The 17,539-nt window shown below is 44.6% G+C and overlaps 1 protein-coding gene across 3 annotated transcripts; it reads left to right on the plus strand.

Annotated features, from left to right (window-relative positions):
• Positions 1–2,121: 2,121 nt before the first annotated feature.
• On the plus strand, positions 2,122–7,890 carry LOC144133233 (uncharacterized). 3 transcript variants are annotated; one of them, XM_077666140.1, is made up of 6 exons: positions 2,122–2,889; positions 2,967–3,284; positions 3,371–3,746; positions 3,842–4,157; positions 4,700–4,783; positions 6,952–7,890. In XM_077666140.1, the coding sequence occupies exons 3-6, from the start codon at positions 3,632–3,634 to the stop codon at positions 7,436–7,438; spliced, it is 1,002 nt and encodes a 333-aa protein (XP_077522266.1). In that variant the 5' UTR covers positions 2,122–2,889; positions 2,967–3,284; positions 3,371–3,631; the 3' UTR covers positions 7,439–7,890. The 3 variants fall into 3 exon arrangements, with proteins under 3 accessions (XP_077522266.1, XP_077522265.1, XP_077522267.1); XM_077666139.1 differs by having other exon boundaries at positions 2,122–2,687; positions 2,767–2,889; positions 2,967–3,746; XM_077666141.1 differs by having other exon boundaries at positions 2,967–3,746; positions 6,955–7,890.
• The last annotated feature ends 9,649 nt before the right edge of the window (positions 7,891–17,539 follow it).

Here is a 17,539-nt window from a genome sequence, read left to right on the forward strand (position 1 = left end):
GTGGTGGCCGTGTTCATGCTGACAAGTGCAACAAGCGGATATTTGTGTGAATTAATTCATGAAATGGAAGTCGCTCCAGCATGCAATGCGCGGCCACCGCCATCCTCGGCGAGTACGGTTAACATAAGTTGGGCTTGTCGAAGTATTTAATTTTTCACCTTTAAGTCTCGGAGGCTCCTACGAGAAATATGAAGAGTGGTCACAGTAGCGGACTGTCGCGTTCTCAGTTAACAAAAAAAGAAACTTGTTCCCTTAATTCTTTCACATATTTCAATGCACAGGTAGCTACAGACTCCCCCTGAGCGAAACCCAGATTGCTGCGTAAATGGCTCCTAGTGAAAGGGCCATATAGTGTTTCTTACTACCAAGAGGGAAAACTGGCGGCGCTGCACCTCAGCCATAGAGTTTCTTACTCTATTAAGAGTAAGAAACTGTATGACCTCAGCCACTGTAGGCGCTCAAAGCATCACGGGGCGATGAGCGACTCTGTGCGGGACTGTCGATTTTTTTTTTTCAGGAACACAGAGTGGTGTTACTAAGATGTCACATTCCGTCCACGGCGCGCCCCGCGCGCAGAAGACTTTTGCGCGAACGTAGTGGGCAAAAAGCCTTAGTAGCGAAAACGCAACAGCACGACACCAATAAAAGGTTTTTGTTTTCCGAAATACCATAAAAAAACTCTTAAAGTGTTGAAGCGACAACATTTTTGAAAACAAATATTTCTTTTTAAAAATGCGGTACTTTTCCCTTTCGAGTGACTTTAGCCCCATGATGTTTAGAGCGCCCATGGTGGCTGAGGTAGTCTCGAGGAAGCTCCATGCAAACTATCATAGGCGGTGCGCCAGCTTTCCCTCTAGTTAATAGTAAGAAACTCTATGGAAAGGGTATACGGAATTTAGGCCTAGCAGGCACCAGCTACTGTGTTCAGCTCACTTCGAGTCGCTTTCGGATGCTTCGGATCTCAACTCCTGCGTAGCTGCAACACTCAACCACAAATTGCACAAAACATCAGTGAAAACTACAGTAGTGAAAGCGAAACCAGACAACCAAAAAAGTCCAATCCGTAGCACACTCAACAAGCCACTAGATGTCAATCCAGTTTGCTGTCTTCCCAGCGTGCCTCGGGCGTCCATGGTGGTGGAAAAGCCAAGGCGGATTGGAAAAGCCGCCAGCTTTACTACAGTGTACTAGAATATACTTTGTAGTACACTGTAGCTTTACCTCCAGTTAATGTCAAAAACTCTATGGGACGGAAGGACAACGATGAGCCGCTGTAGATGAGCCGTCGCGTGAACGAGCAAAGCGCGCCGGTGCTGTAGGGATGAAGCATGGAACAGGCTGCGTATCATACCTGGCTTGGCGTGAAGCGCTACCGCTGCGCTTGTCTCTGCACGTGTGCTTTCTCATTGCTTTCGAGTTCTCGTGATGGAGAATACGTTGAAGGAAAGTAAAATCTTGGTCCCCTAAAGTGGAAAAAAAAAAAAAAAAAATTGCGCCACGGTGCGCGTAATGAAGAATGTACCACGGAGCCTCACGTGTATGAGCGAAAGAATCCTACACGTGTTGTCTCTGTGAGTTATCTTGCACCTCACCGCCTGACGTGTGCCATACCGCCTGGCGTTTGTGCGCTCGACAAGACTTGCGCGATGTGTGTGCCACATGCATACGCTCGACGTGACACGCGTGATGGGGAAATTTTGCATGCGCTCGACGTGACTTGCGCGATGAGCCACGCTCGACATGACTTGCGTGGTGGGGCTTTTGGCATGTGGCACCAGAGCTTAACGCCATTTATGGGTCGGGTGCGTGCGGAGACCACAGCGCCGTTCATTGAAACTGCTGCTGCTTGTATGTGCTGCTGTTCTGGCGCCTTATATACTCCCCAGACTAAGCAGTATAAGTGTCTTGGTGACATCGTTGATATTTTCGAAGTAATTATTATAGGTACAGGTTTAAATCAAACAGAATTTTCCCAAAGAATTGGAACTGTTTCGTTACACATATCTGTTATTTGAAAACATGTATTTATTACTGAACGCAGTTTTTATTTGAGATTTTTACACGCACTTTTGTGGAAAGCGTCGCCGAGACCTGGACGAGACCAGCCGAGATCACTGGGCCTCTTCGATTATCCACCTCTGGCAGCCCGCAGGCAGCCCGCGGGCTACCAGAGCGCGCCGCCAGGCGCTCGATTTTCTCGGGCTGCTCCGCCCACTTCCGGTGGCTACCCAGAACGCGTTCGATTTTCTCTGGCTGGGCGGTTTCGGGCTGCCAGCTGGCAGCCAGACTCGCCAGGACGATTTTGTGCTGGCAGCGTCGTCTGCTAGTTCCACAGCTCTCCGCTCTGGCGGCTAGCAGACGACAAAATGGAGGGAGGCGCATTCGCGACAGCTTGGGTGGTTAATAGCTAGGGCGCAGAAACGGCGTTCGCGTTCGTATCTGTGCTGTTTTCCTAACCGTATCTTATTTCGAGTGGAATCTCCGAGCCGTATCCTGTTTACTCGTTTCAACTGACGCTTCCTATTTCGGCATCTCCGCGCGGCGTCTCGCGCGAAGCGTTGTTTTCTCTCTTGATTACTTGAGAAGATAGGTTGGTTTCCGGTCGTATTTTATTTTACTATGTTCACGTCGGCATCTCTCTAAACTGCATGCATGCATGAGTGCTCTTGTACGCTGGCTTGCAGCTGGTAACCTTCTCTTCTTGCGGCGTCTACGATATATCTATTCTTGAATCAGCCGTATTTATCTTTGTTGCGTGTCTTGCAGGTTCAGCGGACGCTCCCGATTTGTTTTTCGAACGACGATGGCCGCGCTTCGGATATCATATCGCAAATTTCGGCAGTTCTGCGTGGCGTCTCAAACGGGCGCGCCGTTATCTCTCTCAAACTCGTTAGCGCGCTTATATCTTTTCGTTTGCGCGGCGGGTAGAGCTGTATTGTATATATTTGCTTTTTTTTCTCTTGCAGGCTCAGCGACCGCTAACGACGCCTGTTTCGTTCGCACCTCTGGGTTTCGGCTCGATCGTATCGGCATGCGCGCTCCGAGCGTCCCGTACACACGCGTGAGACGCGGTTCACGAGAATTAACGGATGCATCGGATATATGAGACACGGGCGTCTCATATACGGTATGCACCCGTTATCTCGTGAACTCCACGCGGTTGGTTTCCGGTCTTGTTTTATTGCAGCACATGTACGCGCGTGTCGGCGCGCTCCTCTGATGTGCATGCAAGCATATGTGCCGGCGTGCATGCGTTGTAGCGCTTTTTGCTGCTGGCTTAAGTGGTATCTAATCTTAGTTTGTGGCGTCTACGATATCGATATCTCTCTTCTGGTATCAACATATCTTAAATTTGGTTCGTCTCTTGCAGAGGTTGAGCGATATCGTTCTGTTTCGGACAGCACTTCGGCATCCAGCTCTGCTCGGCACCCGTGCGGCATCACTTTGGTGCCGACATGCATGCGTGCGCGTGTAAGCTTACGGGTAGTATCTTATTCTGTTTCTTTGGCGGTTTACGTATGTCTAGCAGGAGTCATTCGTTCTGCATGCTATCTTTTGCATCTTCTTCGGCCCTTATTTATACGTCACCTCCCTTCCAACGCTTTCACTTCATACGTTCATTTCGGAGGAGATGGCCGCGCCGCTGAGAATCATCTTGGAAGGTGTGGAGAGAGAAATTTTTGAGGCAGTCGACGACACCGGTGCACCCATTGTCCACGGAAACCAGCGCCTTTATGCGACAGCAGGTACGTACGTACGTGTACCTTTCTCGCTTGTATGTATATGCAATATTTGATCAGTACTTAATGCGCAACATATATATGCTCTCCTTTGGTTGCAGACAACGTGCAGGTTTGGCTGAATGCGCCGGCAGCCCCCGTCCCACATACCATCGAGCCCGAGGAGTTGTGGCCTCGGGCCAAAGTTCTTTTCCTGATTCAAGAATATAAAAATTTCAAATCAGACCCTTCTAAACGCCTAAAAACTAAAAGACAACTCTGGGAAAATTTGGCAGATTTAGTGAATTCCAAATTCGGTGGCCATTTGACCCATTCGCAAATTGAGAACAAGTGGAGAAATCTAGAGAGAAAATATAAAACGGTGCGACAGCATAATAGCCAGTCAGGGGCGGACCGGAGAACATGCGAGTTTGAAGAGTAAGTATACGTAGAACATGATCTCAGTAGAGATAATTAACTTCTACTGAATGGAAAACTTTGTTTTCCTGATTCTACATACGTGACTTTTGCCCCTGAAGCAGTTTAGTCATTCCACAAACCTGTGAATTAAGAATGTTGCAGCATTTTTTACTTTTTTGGTGCAGGTAGATTTTGTGACAGAATAATTAACTGTACCAATTTTGGACATCTTTTGTCTAAATAATGTAATTCCTGTTGTAATTTTAGGGTTTTATAGATTACACAGCAACATTTGGGCAGATAAATTGACTGTATTTTTGTCAATTGCATACAGCTGCTGAGAGGCATGAACCCGGACTTTGTGCTCATGTGAACAGCTTTGCTGCTGGGCAACTATCGGGCATTATGCATGCCGGCCATGGTTATAAGCTAGCTATACATGTGTCTTGCGTCGCTGAGTAGATATGTCAAGCTTTATGCATGAAATAATGTGTTTGTACACATATTAAGTGATGTCATATTTATGTGTCAAATGGATCATAATTTTTTTTTGTCCTCAGGGAGCTCGCTGAAATTTTTGAAAAAGCTCACAGCATCAACCCACCCTACCTGCTGGGGCCAGGACTCGTCCGGAGCGTCCAAGAGTGAGTCATTTTTTTTTTCTGCACACGACAAGTGCAACAGGGAATTTACATGCACTGTAGCACAGGCATTGCCGAAATAAGAACTAGTAAATTGGGTTTGCCTCCTAGCCATATAGCGGAATCCTTATGGCACCACTACACAGCAAATGGCCTCAGATAGTGAGGAATGTTTTCCTTAAAGATTTAAAGTTTAAAGGGTGCAATGTGCTCCATTACATGCCGAAAGAACCAATCCAGTTGCTTGGTTGCTTTTGAAAAAGACAGTGCATGTCGTGCAAAACATATTTGAAATCAAACACTACCAGGGGTTTCCCCAAGTATAAAATCAGGGGAATGTTGAAGCTAGGGGAGTAGCGGTAGTCATTTTTCAGTTTTTAATTGTGTCTTGATGTGGCACGTAGGACTACAAAGGCTCGACTGCAACACTCATGTCAAAGAGTGCCAACAATTGCTTCGCTTTAGACAAGGATACAAGTCATATATCAAGAGACAAAAGTAAGGAACAAGGACTGCATGAAATGTGTCCAGAAACGGCGCAGTAGCTCGGAATACTAATAAACCTTACAAGAAGAAATATCGCTGTCAGTCGCCTATCAATTACTTGTTAAACTCTGCAAAACACGCATCTTTGCTCTGAACATAACAGATCGAGTCAGTAATTAAACACACACACCAAGAAGTCATGTGCATGCTGAACACTACGCACATGTGGAAGGTGTACATCAGAGCTTTAATATCAGCCGTGATGATTTGCATGACACTGAAACATCTAGGTAGCAAAATTTATGGCTGCTACACACAGTTGGTTAAATATGTACAAGCACAGGCTCTTTGCATTGTCCGACTATTCACTCAATAATTATAAAGCAATCAAGAAATCATCACGGCTGATATCAAAGCTCTGATGTACACCTTCCACGTGTGCGTAGTGTTGAGCATGCACATGACTTCTTGGTGTGTGTGTTTAATTACTGACTCGATCTGTTAAGTTCAGAGCAAAGATGCGTGTTTTGCAGAGTTTAACAAGTCTTTGATAGGCGACTGACAGCGATATTTCTTCTTGTAAGGTTTATTATTATTCCGAGCTACTGCGCCGTTTCTGGACACATTTCATGCAGTCCTTGTTCCTTACCTTTGTCTCTTGATATATGACTTGTATCCTTGTCTAAAGGGAAGCAATTGTTGGCACTCTTTGTCATGAGTGTTGCCGTCATGGGCCTTTCTAGTCCTACATGCCACTTGAAGACACAATTAAAAACTTATATATCTGTGTGTTTCCTAGTAATAAAATAACTGGACTGCCACAAATATATGGCACATTCTCAGCCACATTCCTAGCAGTTACATCCACCAGTTAGGTATGAAAAAAATTCACTACAAATTAAGGAAGGGCCTTCAGAGAAACAAGTGTGTGTGTAGGGAAGCCACTGAACCTCGCACAGAATGATATGGCAGGCAATAAACAGCTGGTTTAAGGGCACATGGAAGGTCACATGCATTGAAAAATTTTACTTTGTCTACAAATGAGTGGTTTTTCTTGATTAATGTGGCCAACATGTGAAATAGTGGCCCAGTACATTACGAACATTATGGCACCACATATATAAGGCTTCACGTTTTGAGCGATATTGTGCCATCCCTGACGGCAATCGAGAATTACTGGGAATAAAATGCTCTAATTCTTTGAAAATGGACCTTGATACGTTTGAAATGACATTGAGCTGTTGAAATTACTTTGCACTTCTTGAAAAATTTTGTGCTCTAGCTTATTTGTAAATGTAACTGTGGTGTGCGCATTACAAAGTTCCTCCTATATTTTTTTAATGGCTCTTTAGAGCACAACAATAAATTTGACAGATTAATTTCATAGGGTAGACCTTTTTGAACAAAATGACAAAACAATCTGCACTGCTAAATAATTTATTTGGCTAAACTGAAATTTAAAAGCCTTTGATAGAATTTTAATTCCTGTATCGTAAATGGTGTGAAAGAGGCTCCAAACCAAAGTTTCTCAGCTGACTTTTGCTGCCAGCAGAATTATGTACGAAATTAAATGACTACAAAATGCATGACAGTGCCCTTTGTGTAGGGATAACACATATGCACTACAAAGTCTCTGTTCTTTAGTGCAAGGAGTGCATAATGATGTCGCATTGTTTTGCCACCAGCAGCCAGGCTGAACCTGCAGCCAGCCCCCAGCCTGGCCCCAGCAGGGTAACTGCCACAGCGAGCCCAATTCCCGGCAGCTCGCAACCAAGCACGAGCAGGGGCAGCACTGCTGCTGGCGACTCGCAGCCCCCAAGCCCATCCGCGCAGCCTAGCCCCCTGCAACAGCAACCAGGCCCAGCCAGGAAGAGGCCCAGGACAGACACCTCTCGTGCAGTGCTCGAGAGTGCCGTCGCCCATCTTGAGGTGGCCGAAGCTAACAGACAGCAGCGGCACAGGGAGCGCATGGCTCTTGAAGGGAGGAAGGTTGCTGCTGAAGAGAGGAGGACTGCAGCTCTTGAGCGGGTGGCTGCAGCACTTGAGCGGCGCGAGCTTGTCTCACTCTGTTCTCCGATACATGCCCCAGCTCATTCCCCAACTCATTCCCCAATTCATTCCCCAATCCATTCTCCAGTCCGCTCTCCAAGCCCTCCTTACTATAATGCTTAGTTTTAATGTTTCGTTTTTTGTCTAGTCAGCGCTTTTTATATTTAATTTTCATTGATAATTGCTGTTATATGTTTGTGTTCAGTTTCGTATATTTCCGCTAAGTTGCTATGCACTACCTCGATGGAAAGAAACGCGAACCCAGCGCCAACACGCTCCGCTGTTTCAATTTCTTTTCACCGCGGTTTTACTTCGGTGATAGCAAAAACACATTAGACTTGTTCATGATACATTCCAGGACAACTCTAACGTCTTTTTCGTACCACCCAGGTAAAAGCGCAATGAAAAGAAATTCCAACAGTGGGGCGTGTTGGCGCCGGGTTGTTCGCCTTTCTTTTCATTGAGGTAGTATGTGTGTGTGCGTGTGTACACTTAGACACACGTATATTCATCTCGTTCGTGGTTGCACTTCATATTGTGTACATACTTTAATAAATTTTACAACCCTCTAATAAGATCTGCATGCGTGTTTCATGCAATGACATTCTGATCACTTGTTTCTGTGTGTACTGGTAATAAATTGGATGGCAACAAAATTTCCAGAGCATACTTGTCTAAATTTCTCTAGCACACACCAACCTTCCAGCAGTTTAGCTCTCATTATTGTTGTCATTTACTGTTCAGAGGACACAATGCACATTTGAACATGTTGTCAGCCATCTTACGGTGCCCGAAGCTAACACACAAAGCAGTGGATGGCCATTGAAGAAAGATTGCTGCTCACTAGGGGAGTGCAGCACTTAATGGGGTGGTTGGAGCAATTGAGCGATGAACCTCTTCCTCCCATCATTCTCCAAGCCTCCTAACTAATGCACAGTTTTTCTTTTATTCCGTCTAGTAAGCAGTAGACATTTTTTATAACTTTCATTATATGCTTTTGTATGCATGCTTCAACCTGTATGGTTCCATATATTTCCACTAATTGGCTGCAAGTGCACGTGTATACGCACACTTGTAAATTAGTCTTTTATCCTCAATTATATTGAATTTCAATATGTGTGTACTTTAAATAATCCTAATGCTTCATCTTCTGCAACCATATGTAATAAGATCTCGGTGTTTAGTTGAATATACATTCTGATTACTTGTAGAGCATAACTGTCTAAAATTTCTCTGTCGCACACCGGACTCATATTCCAGCAGTTTAGCTTACACACTGCCTCTTGTCATTTACTGTCCAGGGGGAAGAATTCAAGCATATATGGAGACAAAACTGAAAGGCTACTCTGCATTGATTTACGCACGAAAATTTATTTCACAAGCATCACACATGAACATCATTTTGTGTACCAATATCTCTTGCTACATTAAGCAGGTGGCAGGCAGTAGCATACTCCAAGAACTGAAGAGAACAGAAGAAATTAACCTACACTAAAATGTGTCATCCTGCAGGACCACACAGCTAGATTTGCCTACAGTGAGAACACAGAGCTTCAAACATAGGTCCACCAACAACAAAGCGTTGCAATACACACAACATATATCAGAAACTTATACAGCTCACATTCATTTACCATGGGCTCATGATATACTCCCTAATTAAGGGCAGGCCACAGGTGTTAGTGGAGTATGGTTAATAAATAAGCAAAGTTTTTTTTCAAATTAAGTACTATTTATGCAATTTATTGCATGAAAAATCATGAGATTCAGCTAAAAAATTTTGTTAGTGCACGGTTCAGGAACATCAACGACAGAAAAGGCTGCCAATTCAACAACAAAAAGTTCTGAGCAGGAGCTAGCAAATCCCACTTCAGCCAAAAGTTCGCAGTACGGACCAGAAGATGAGCCCAGCACAAAATCAGCTGATGCCCTATTAGGATCATATATACACTAAAAAAAAACTGTTCCTTCTGGGACAAATAAAACCACAGAAAAAGCAATTCCCATTAGCAAATCAACACCTGGGATATTACTGTGATGAGGTAAAACCATATCTTTTGATATAAAGTAAGAAAGAACAGTCACAGCCATTTAATTAAAGCGCAGTTGCAATTAACAATACGCCATTCTTCACCACATCATCTATCTGCAGTGTATATTAAAAATATTTCAATGTAAAAAAAAAAACAGAAATGGCATGCAAATACAAAAGTACAGAAATGAAAAGGACAAAAATCTAATACTCTTATTGGCAAAAAAATCTAGGAAGACCACTCCATTACATTTAAAGAAAAGATTGAAAGGCTGCAAGTCAATCATCACAGTGCCAATTGCGTTGCTTCATTTATAGTCCCAACAGGCAACATATATATACATAACGCTAACATATATTTTTGCTGAAAGCAAATAATTCAATTTCTATGCTTTCAGCCTTAATTTTATCTTTAAATGTAAAAGAGTGATGGAAGCTCACAATGCATGCATTATAATATAAACTCAAGCAATGAAAAAACAAATGAAGGAAGGCATACACAGGAGGCATATATACTTCACGATTACAGTCTCTGAGCCACGCTGTCGCGCAAAGTTCCTGCCGAGACAGCACACTCTTCGTCGTCGTCGGCAGGCTCGGTTGGCGACACGTTGGTTCCGCTGTCCACCTCTTCCAGCATTTCTATCGCGTCGCCGCGCCTTCTTGCCTTGTTGTGCAGCACGCAAGCTGCCAGCACAATGTGCACCGCCTGGCTTATCCTTGCGACGTCGATGTAAAGGAGCCGCTGAAACCGCGCCTTCAGCAGGCCGAAGCTGCCCTCCACAACAACGCGCTGCCGACTGTGCGCATTGTTAAATGCCGTCATCCAAGGCTGCCAGTTGGTCGTGGACTGGCGGTACGGCGGCAGCAGCCACGGCAGCAACGGATAAGCAGCGTCGCCCAAAAGGTATCCTCCTGCGCGAATTAATTCACATATATTATATGTACGTAAGAAATAAAAATTAACGAGAACCTCCGGCGTATATGAACGACCGTAGCATATGTAGATATCTGCAAACACGTAATTCCGAGCATCAATATATCTATAGCTGTTGCTCACAGTTCAGCTTGGTTAAATTAAGCAAGCGGGAACGATCGAGACGATTGATCGATCTCTTGCATATATGCGCGCGCCGCTTTCAGTTTTCTGAACTCTCTTCCGCGCATAATGCATGTATTAAACACGCATTAATGATGTAACAATAAGAAGTTCTTTAACTCACCTTCGCATTTAGACTCTCCGTCTTTGAAAAGGAAGCTCTCGCGGAGAACCCTGGAGTCGTGCGCGCTGCCGGGGAAGCCGACGAAGACGTCAATGAAGACCATGTCAGCATTGCAGACCCCCTGGAGTATGATCGAATGAAACTTTTTTCTATTATAATAGCTTTCCTCCGACTCCGAGGGTCGAGCAATGCGGACATGGCATCCGTCGATGGCCCCGATGACGTCCGGCAGCACTCGTCCGCGACGGCCGATCTGGCAGAAAGCTGCCTTGCTGCGCTGTCGCTCGTCGGGGTCCGGCCAGCATATCTCCCTCTTGCTTATCGAAAACAAGAAATCCAAGATGCGGCTTATTGCCGCGTGTACCGTCGACTCACTGACATCAAATTTGTCGGCGATCTGGTACATCGTTGTTTGAGTTCCGATGTAGGTCAGGGCGATTAGCATTGTCTTGTGAGCAGACACCTGGCGCCGTCCTCGACATCCTTCCGGGTAGAAGGCCGATGCCTCAAATTCGCCAGTGATATCTGCGCACAAGCTTCGCGAAATACGAAAGAGCTTCCTGAATTCAAATTCTAAATATGTGGGAACGACTCGCTCCACATAGAGTGGGACCCTGTGGCGGTCCTGCCTCTCTACATGAGCCGCCAAGACAAGCACGACGCACTCGTCACCGTCGTCATCTTCGCTGCAGTCAACGGTCTCACTCCGGTCAACAGAATCGGTGAGCGCAGCAAGTGCAGCTACCTCTTCGCTCGACATGATGAAAGTGATCAGCAGACGACGCAGCAGACGACGCCGACGCGCGATCCGGCTGCTCGAAACTTTCCTTACGGTTTCCGGTGGCTGCCAGCTCACGTGACCATGACGCGTTTTCCTGTCAGGGGCTAACTTGCTGGCAGCCAGCGGGCTGCCCGAGCGTAGAAAATCGAAGAGGCCCACTGATATACGACTGATCTCCACTAGGAAGTAGTAGTAGTAGTAGTAGTGATTTATTAAAAATAAAAAGGAAATAATAATTTTGCTAGTCCCAGCATCTGCCATCGCTACGGAATTAAACACCTGAGCTGGGACCGCGGAAAATCCGCATTCCCGTTTTCCGAAGCGGGCGCGGCGGGCGCTAGTGAAGCCACCGGAAGCTGGACGGCATGCCGCAAAAGTCAGGTGTCTGCTGTGTATTTCAATGCAAAAAGTCGCGTATTTCGCCCCTTTCGTTCTCAGTTATTCCGTTGTTGTTGTGTAATGTCTGCTGTTATATCAAAGGAATAAGCAAGCTGAACGCAAGAAATGTGAACATTGTTCGGAGAACCCTGTAATTTCAAAGCAGCCAAAGAAGACAGGCATGCAGGTCTCTCTGTGCCGCGCAATGGGGTATACATGCATAAAACACTACGTTCTTATCTGGTTCTTGTCTTCCGAGCGTAAAGGAGGAGGAATAGTGGTATGACGGCGAGGTTAGGGGTCATCTTAAAATCGAATTTTCGCGTAGCAAAGAAAAGGCGAACGATGGCGCGGAAATCCTCGAAGAGCTTAATAATTGGTTTTTGGGGGAAAGGAAATGGCGCAGTATCTGTCTCATATATCGTTGGACACCTGAACCGCGCCGTTAGGGAAGGGATAAGGGAGGGAGTGAAAGAAGAAAGGAAGTGCCGTAGTGGAGGGCTCCGGAATAATTTCGACCACCTGGGGATCTTTAACGTGCACTGATATCGCACAGCACACGGGCGCCTTAGCGTTTTTCCTCCATAAAAACGCAGCCGCCGCGGTCGGGTTCGAACCCGGGAACTCCGGATCATTAGTCGAGCGCCCTAACCACTGAGCCACCGCTGCGGGTATCAATTTCGAGTTGCAGGCGTCCGATATGTCTCGTCTCATCGATGGTGGGTGATGTTTATCGGTTTAAGGTTTCATTTACGTTCCAAACGTGCTTTTAATTTAACTCCATATCATAGCCACGTTTCAGCTGCACAGCGCGAGAGAAACGACTGACGAGAAGGACGAATGCTGCAGCGCGCGTGACAAGCGCTGTTTGAAGTCAAGTGCACCAAGCATCCCGAATAAAAGCCTATTCAAGCATATAATTGGTACAGTACGAAACAGTACTTGATACACTCCGCCGAAAAAGCAGTACCATGCCCTTAATTCCCTCTTCCCGTCCTTTTAATCCCCCTAACCACAGCTCACGTGCTTCAGGTTTTGATGGCAGAGGCCGCGGCTAGCAGTAGCCACCAACAACGATATACCTTTCGGACGTGCTAATGTGAACCAGCAGAACACAGTCGGCGCCTCGCTTCAGTTCGGTCGAAACATAATTCGGTGAAGTGGTCACTGCAAAGTCGGCTGCCTGTTAAAGGTTTCCACCTATTATTTCTTAAATTTATCCCCCATTGATGGTATAACTTGGGCTTAGAGCGCACCACATGCATCACAGTAAAGAGCAGAGTTGGCGAAGCTAACGCAATGGGACTACACAGAGCTGAGCAGATGAGGCTCCGTGCGTGCCGTCGTCAGCTAGTGTATGTCGTCCCATTGCAATGCAAGGGACCCTTATTTTTTAAACGTCTTCCCCGAAGACTTCACTGCGGTGGTCTCCTCATGCAGTTGATGGCGTAACAAATCAAAATCAAATATTCGGACATGAACATGTTTACACAGAACATGCCCACAGGATGAGGCAGAAGGGAGAAGCTAATAGCATACTTCCTGACGAGGCCTCATCCCGGGTAACACATCATTGGCAGAAGGGCGAACAAATTCATTTCAAAACAAAATTCAACCACAAACAACAAAACAAAATTCATCAGTTCAGTTTTAAGCATAGTGGGAAACTAATTAAGGCATAAGGCAAAAAGAAATAACATCCATCAGTAATGCTACAACTCGCGACAAAAAAGAAGTTAATAGGAATGAAGCTAACACGTATGCAATCACAACATATCACATGTATTTGATTTTCTTTTTGATTGAAAAATGCTTTTGCAGGTTACAGCGTCATCAATTAATGAAGGATACTCATTGCATAGTGTGGCAATTTGGTTATATATATGTTGGGTGCCGTAGTTAGCCCGAGCGTGAGTGGAAACGAGAGGTAACTCGTAGACTATTTGTTGCGGTGCGTGAGCCGATTGAACAGCAGGGCCAAGTTGCCTTTCAAAATGCATGTGATGTCTCTGTGAATACGTCCCTTCAGCTGTTAACAATTTATCTTTCTTCCACCGTTGTTGATTTTAAGGATGCTGTGTACGTTCAGAAAAAAGGAATCTGTATTGGGGCAAGTGTAGCACCAGTATTGTGCCGGATATTTATAGCAAGGTTTGACAACACATTGCAAGGCGTTCTTTTTCACAAACGTGTGTGCAGAATTTTTAGATATGTTGATGATTTCCTGATTCTTCGGAATCTTTTACCCAGTGACTCATTGCATGTGGTTAATTGTAAACCAGATTTTGACAGCTTTTAAAGCTAAGCTCGAGTGCCCTTTGTTTTACGTATGAACTACCCACTAACCACTCGATTAGATTTTTAGAACTTCAAATAACATTTTGTGGCCATGACCATGTTTGCTGGTGCTTCATGCCTAGAACTAAGAAGTCCTTATTACCGTACTCATCAGCACAGTCCAAGATTGTCAAGAGAGTGATTGCTACAAACTTCTTCCGTAATGCACTGCAAAAGAGTTGCCACCACAGCATGAAGGCAAGCTTCGATAACCAGTTTGAACGTTTGGAGGCGGCCGGTTTTCCGAAAGAGCTTTTCAGGGCAGTGGCAGAAACGTTGTTGCAAAAGATTAAGGTTCGAGACGTTAAAAGGGTTGACCCAAAGACAGTTGAAAAAAGAAAAATTGAAGTCATGCCTTATGTGCATAAAATATCCCACACCATCAAAAAGGTCGCTGGAAAGTAGGGTGTCAATGTTGTGTTTCCTGCTCACTGCAAGCTTTCACGCCTGTGCTCACGTGTTGCACGTGGCAGGACTTATCGGCCGGCCTGTTCGACACAGCATGAAAAGCGCTACGTCACCTGTGCCACAGGTGTGGTATACAGGATTCCACTGACCTGCGAAAAAGTGTACATTGGCCAAACAGGCCGGTGTATTAGTGAAAGTCCGAAAGAGCACCACAACTCTCTGTCCCCTACTGACAGTGCTAACTTGCCTCGACATTGCTGGGAATGCGGCTGCTACCCGCTGTTTTCTAATGTCAGTATATGTTGGCAGAGGCAAGGGAAAAGTCGAGCGCGAAATTCTTGAAGTGCTCCTTATCAGTATGCAAGGGGATGATTGCATCAGCAATCCTTCTGTCTCCCTTATGCAGAAGGAACTAAGCTTCCTTTCACAACGGCGCTAGAGCATGGCTTATTTTTAGAATGTAGATTTTTTATGACTGAGCTGTGCGTGCTTTTCCGCCTTTTCCTGTGAGACTGTTTCCTTCAATAAGGCACAGTTGTTAGTCCAGTCGTCGTCTATGTGCCTCATCCCTTCGCTGTGTCCCGTCTTTTGACTTTTTTTTTTCCTGAACATGTACAAACTGACCCAGATTTCAACTCTACTGTAACTCATAGACTGTAGCTTATATTTCTATTCGCATATCTGTTTCTGAAAGATGTGATGTCCTGCTTAATTTTATGATAGATATGAAGGGCTACAAAAAACTTATGGCACAGTGGGAATGGAGGAACGTGAAAGGCCTGAAATAAGCAGTCATCCACGGAAGAATTTGGAGAACCAGCTTGCAAAGCTCTCTTTTGCAGTGAAAATAGTCTGGCTGATTCAGTTTTGTTGCTTGTGCCCCAGATTGAATTGCAATATATAACAGTTGTGAATGGATTAGACAAAGTACAACTGCTTTTTAGTCTGCATGGGCAACAGGTACCTGATGCGATGGATCACACCAATGGATCGAGCTACATGCAAACGGACGTGATTTACATGGTCAACCCATCCTAGGTCACTACGAAAAAATAAGCCCAAGAATTTACAGGAGTTTACGGATTCATTTGTGGTATTGTTGAATGTAAGTTGGATGAGATAATCTATAGGCTTATCTTTAGGATGGAAATGCATAAATTTTGTTTCCTAACATTCTATTCCAGTTTGTTTATCACAAGCCACATCATCAGTTCATGTAGCCAGGAGTTGTAATGACGCTCAAGCTCACGTAGATCAGTACCAGAAAAGAGAATGTTCGAGTCATCTGCATATAAAACAATGTTAGGAAGAGGTGAAATGTTTACTATGTCGTTCATACATAGTGTAAAAAGAAGGGGCCGCAGTATAGATCCTTGATGAACGCCAAATTTGAGCATTTCTGCGTCGGATACGGCATCATTTAGTCTTGTGTACTGAGTGCGATTTGACAAGTAGCTTTGAAGCTGTTGAGGTGTTCAATGGATACCATAGCTGTATACTTTCTGAAGAAGAATGTCGTGCTTGATTGATTCGAAGGCTTTGGAAAAGTCAAGGAATACACCAATAGTAAAAAGTGTATGTTCAATGAATCGGGCTATTTTTGATTTCGAGCACAGCTGCCTGCGTGGATTTTCCAGGCTTAAATCCATACTGCTCCTTGCAAATTATATTACTAAACTGCAGAAATTTGTATACTCTCGGGAAGATCAATCTCTCAGCAACTTTTGAGAACAGAAGTAGTAAGGAAATAGGACGATAGTTATTGGGGTCATTTTTATTGCCACCTTCGAAAATTACTGTAACACGGGCAGATTTCATTTTTTTCGGGAACTCTCCTGTATGAAGCATTAGATTAAAAATATGTACAAGAGGAATACTAATAAACGTAGCAGCAGCTTTTACTGCAAATGCAGTAATGCCGTCTGGGCCAGGAGAGCATGTCTCAGACAACCATTTTAGATCCAAAAGACATTGAAAGAATGTACCGCCCAAAATATTTAATGTACAGAGGATGTTTCTTAATGACCACACTTCGTCCAATCTATGTCTAGAAAATGTTCCTATTGCCTCGGAATGGACATCTACAGAATATCACCAAAAGTTTTCGGACACAAATTGTGATGGCAGGTGGGCAAAACACGCATGCATGAAAAATATTTGTGATCCTCTTTGCATATTCTTCAAAGGCAAAGCAAAAAGAAAATTTTTGAAATGTAGTAAGCTAATCGCAAGGGAAACGGATCACTCGGACAGGTGTGATTGTTTGAATAGTTTACTGATTTAATTAGTATCAACACTACCGCGGCAACCTAGTCAAGCAATCAGTCATACTCGAAACACTATACTCACAAACACTATGAATAGCCTCATGTAGTTTATCGACGAGCTGCAGACATGCACACTTGGTAGAGGTTCAATGGGCTTATATATTCTCCACACATGGCCTTCCTATTAGCGCCAGTGGCACTTGCCAGTCGAGCGAAGTTATTTCAGTCAATTATGAACTTGTGATGGCAGAAACGAGAAGTCCAAGTAAGCACACCATGTTGCTAATACTTTTTATTAAAAATACCGTATTAGTCTGCTCTGCTGCCTTTGCGCAAACATTATACAGACGTGTTAGGTGGAAAGAAACGTGCTTCTAAAGAAGGCGCCTTTCTGAGCCCCATTCATGGAGCTTCTTAGTGCACATATAGCAGCATAAACCGTTTGAAAAGCTTTCCGGGACACATGCAGTCGAGTTCTTGTGATGGTCAAGCGCGCGAGCCTGACTAATTTAATTGTGAATGTTCACAGAAAGTCCACTGTTAGAGTCTCAGCGATGTGCACAAAGCAACATTCTGACCATATCACAAAATGCAAGTGAAACGGATGTCCACTAACAGATGACCTCTTGTAAATGCTCGCACGGATGTTTCATGGGTCTATCAAAATGATGTTTGATATTGGGACCATTTGTGGATATCCTCTAAATATTTCTGGTGCTCTGAGGTATTGCGAATGGAGCTTATAATGGAGCGAATTTCATCATTACATGTTGGAGACAAAAATATTGAATTTACACA

Source organism: Amblyomma americanum, chromosome 5, assembly GCF_052857255.1.
Source record: "Amblyomma americanum isolate KBUSLIRL-KWMA chromosome 5, ASM5285725v1, whole genome shotgun sequence".
NCBI classification, from domain to species: Eukaryota; Metazoa; Arthropoda; class Arachnida; order Ixodida; family Ixodidae; genus Amblyomma; species Amblyomma americanum.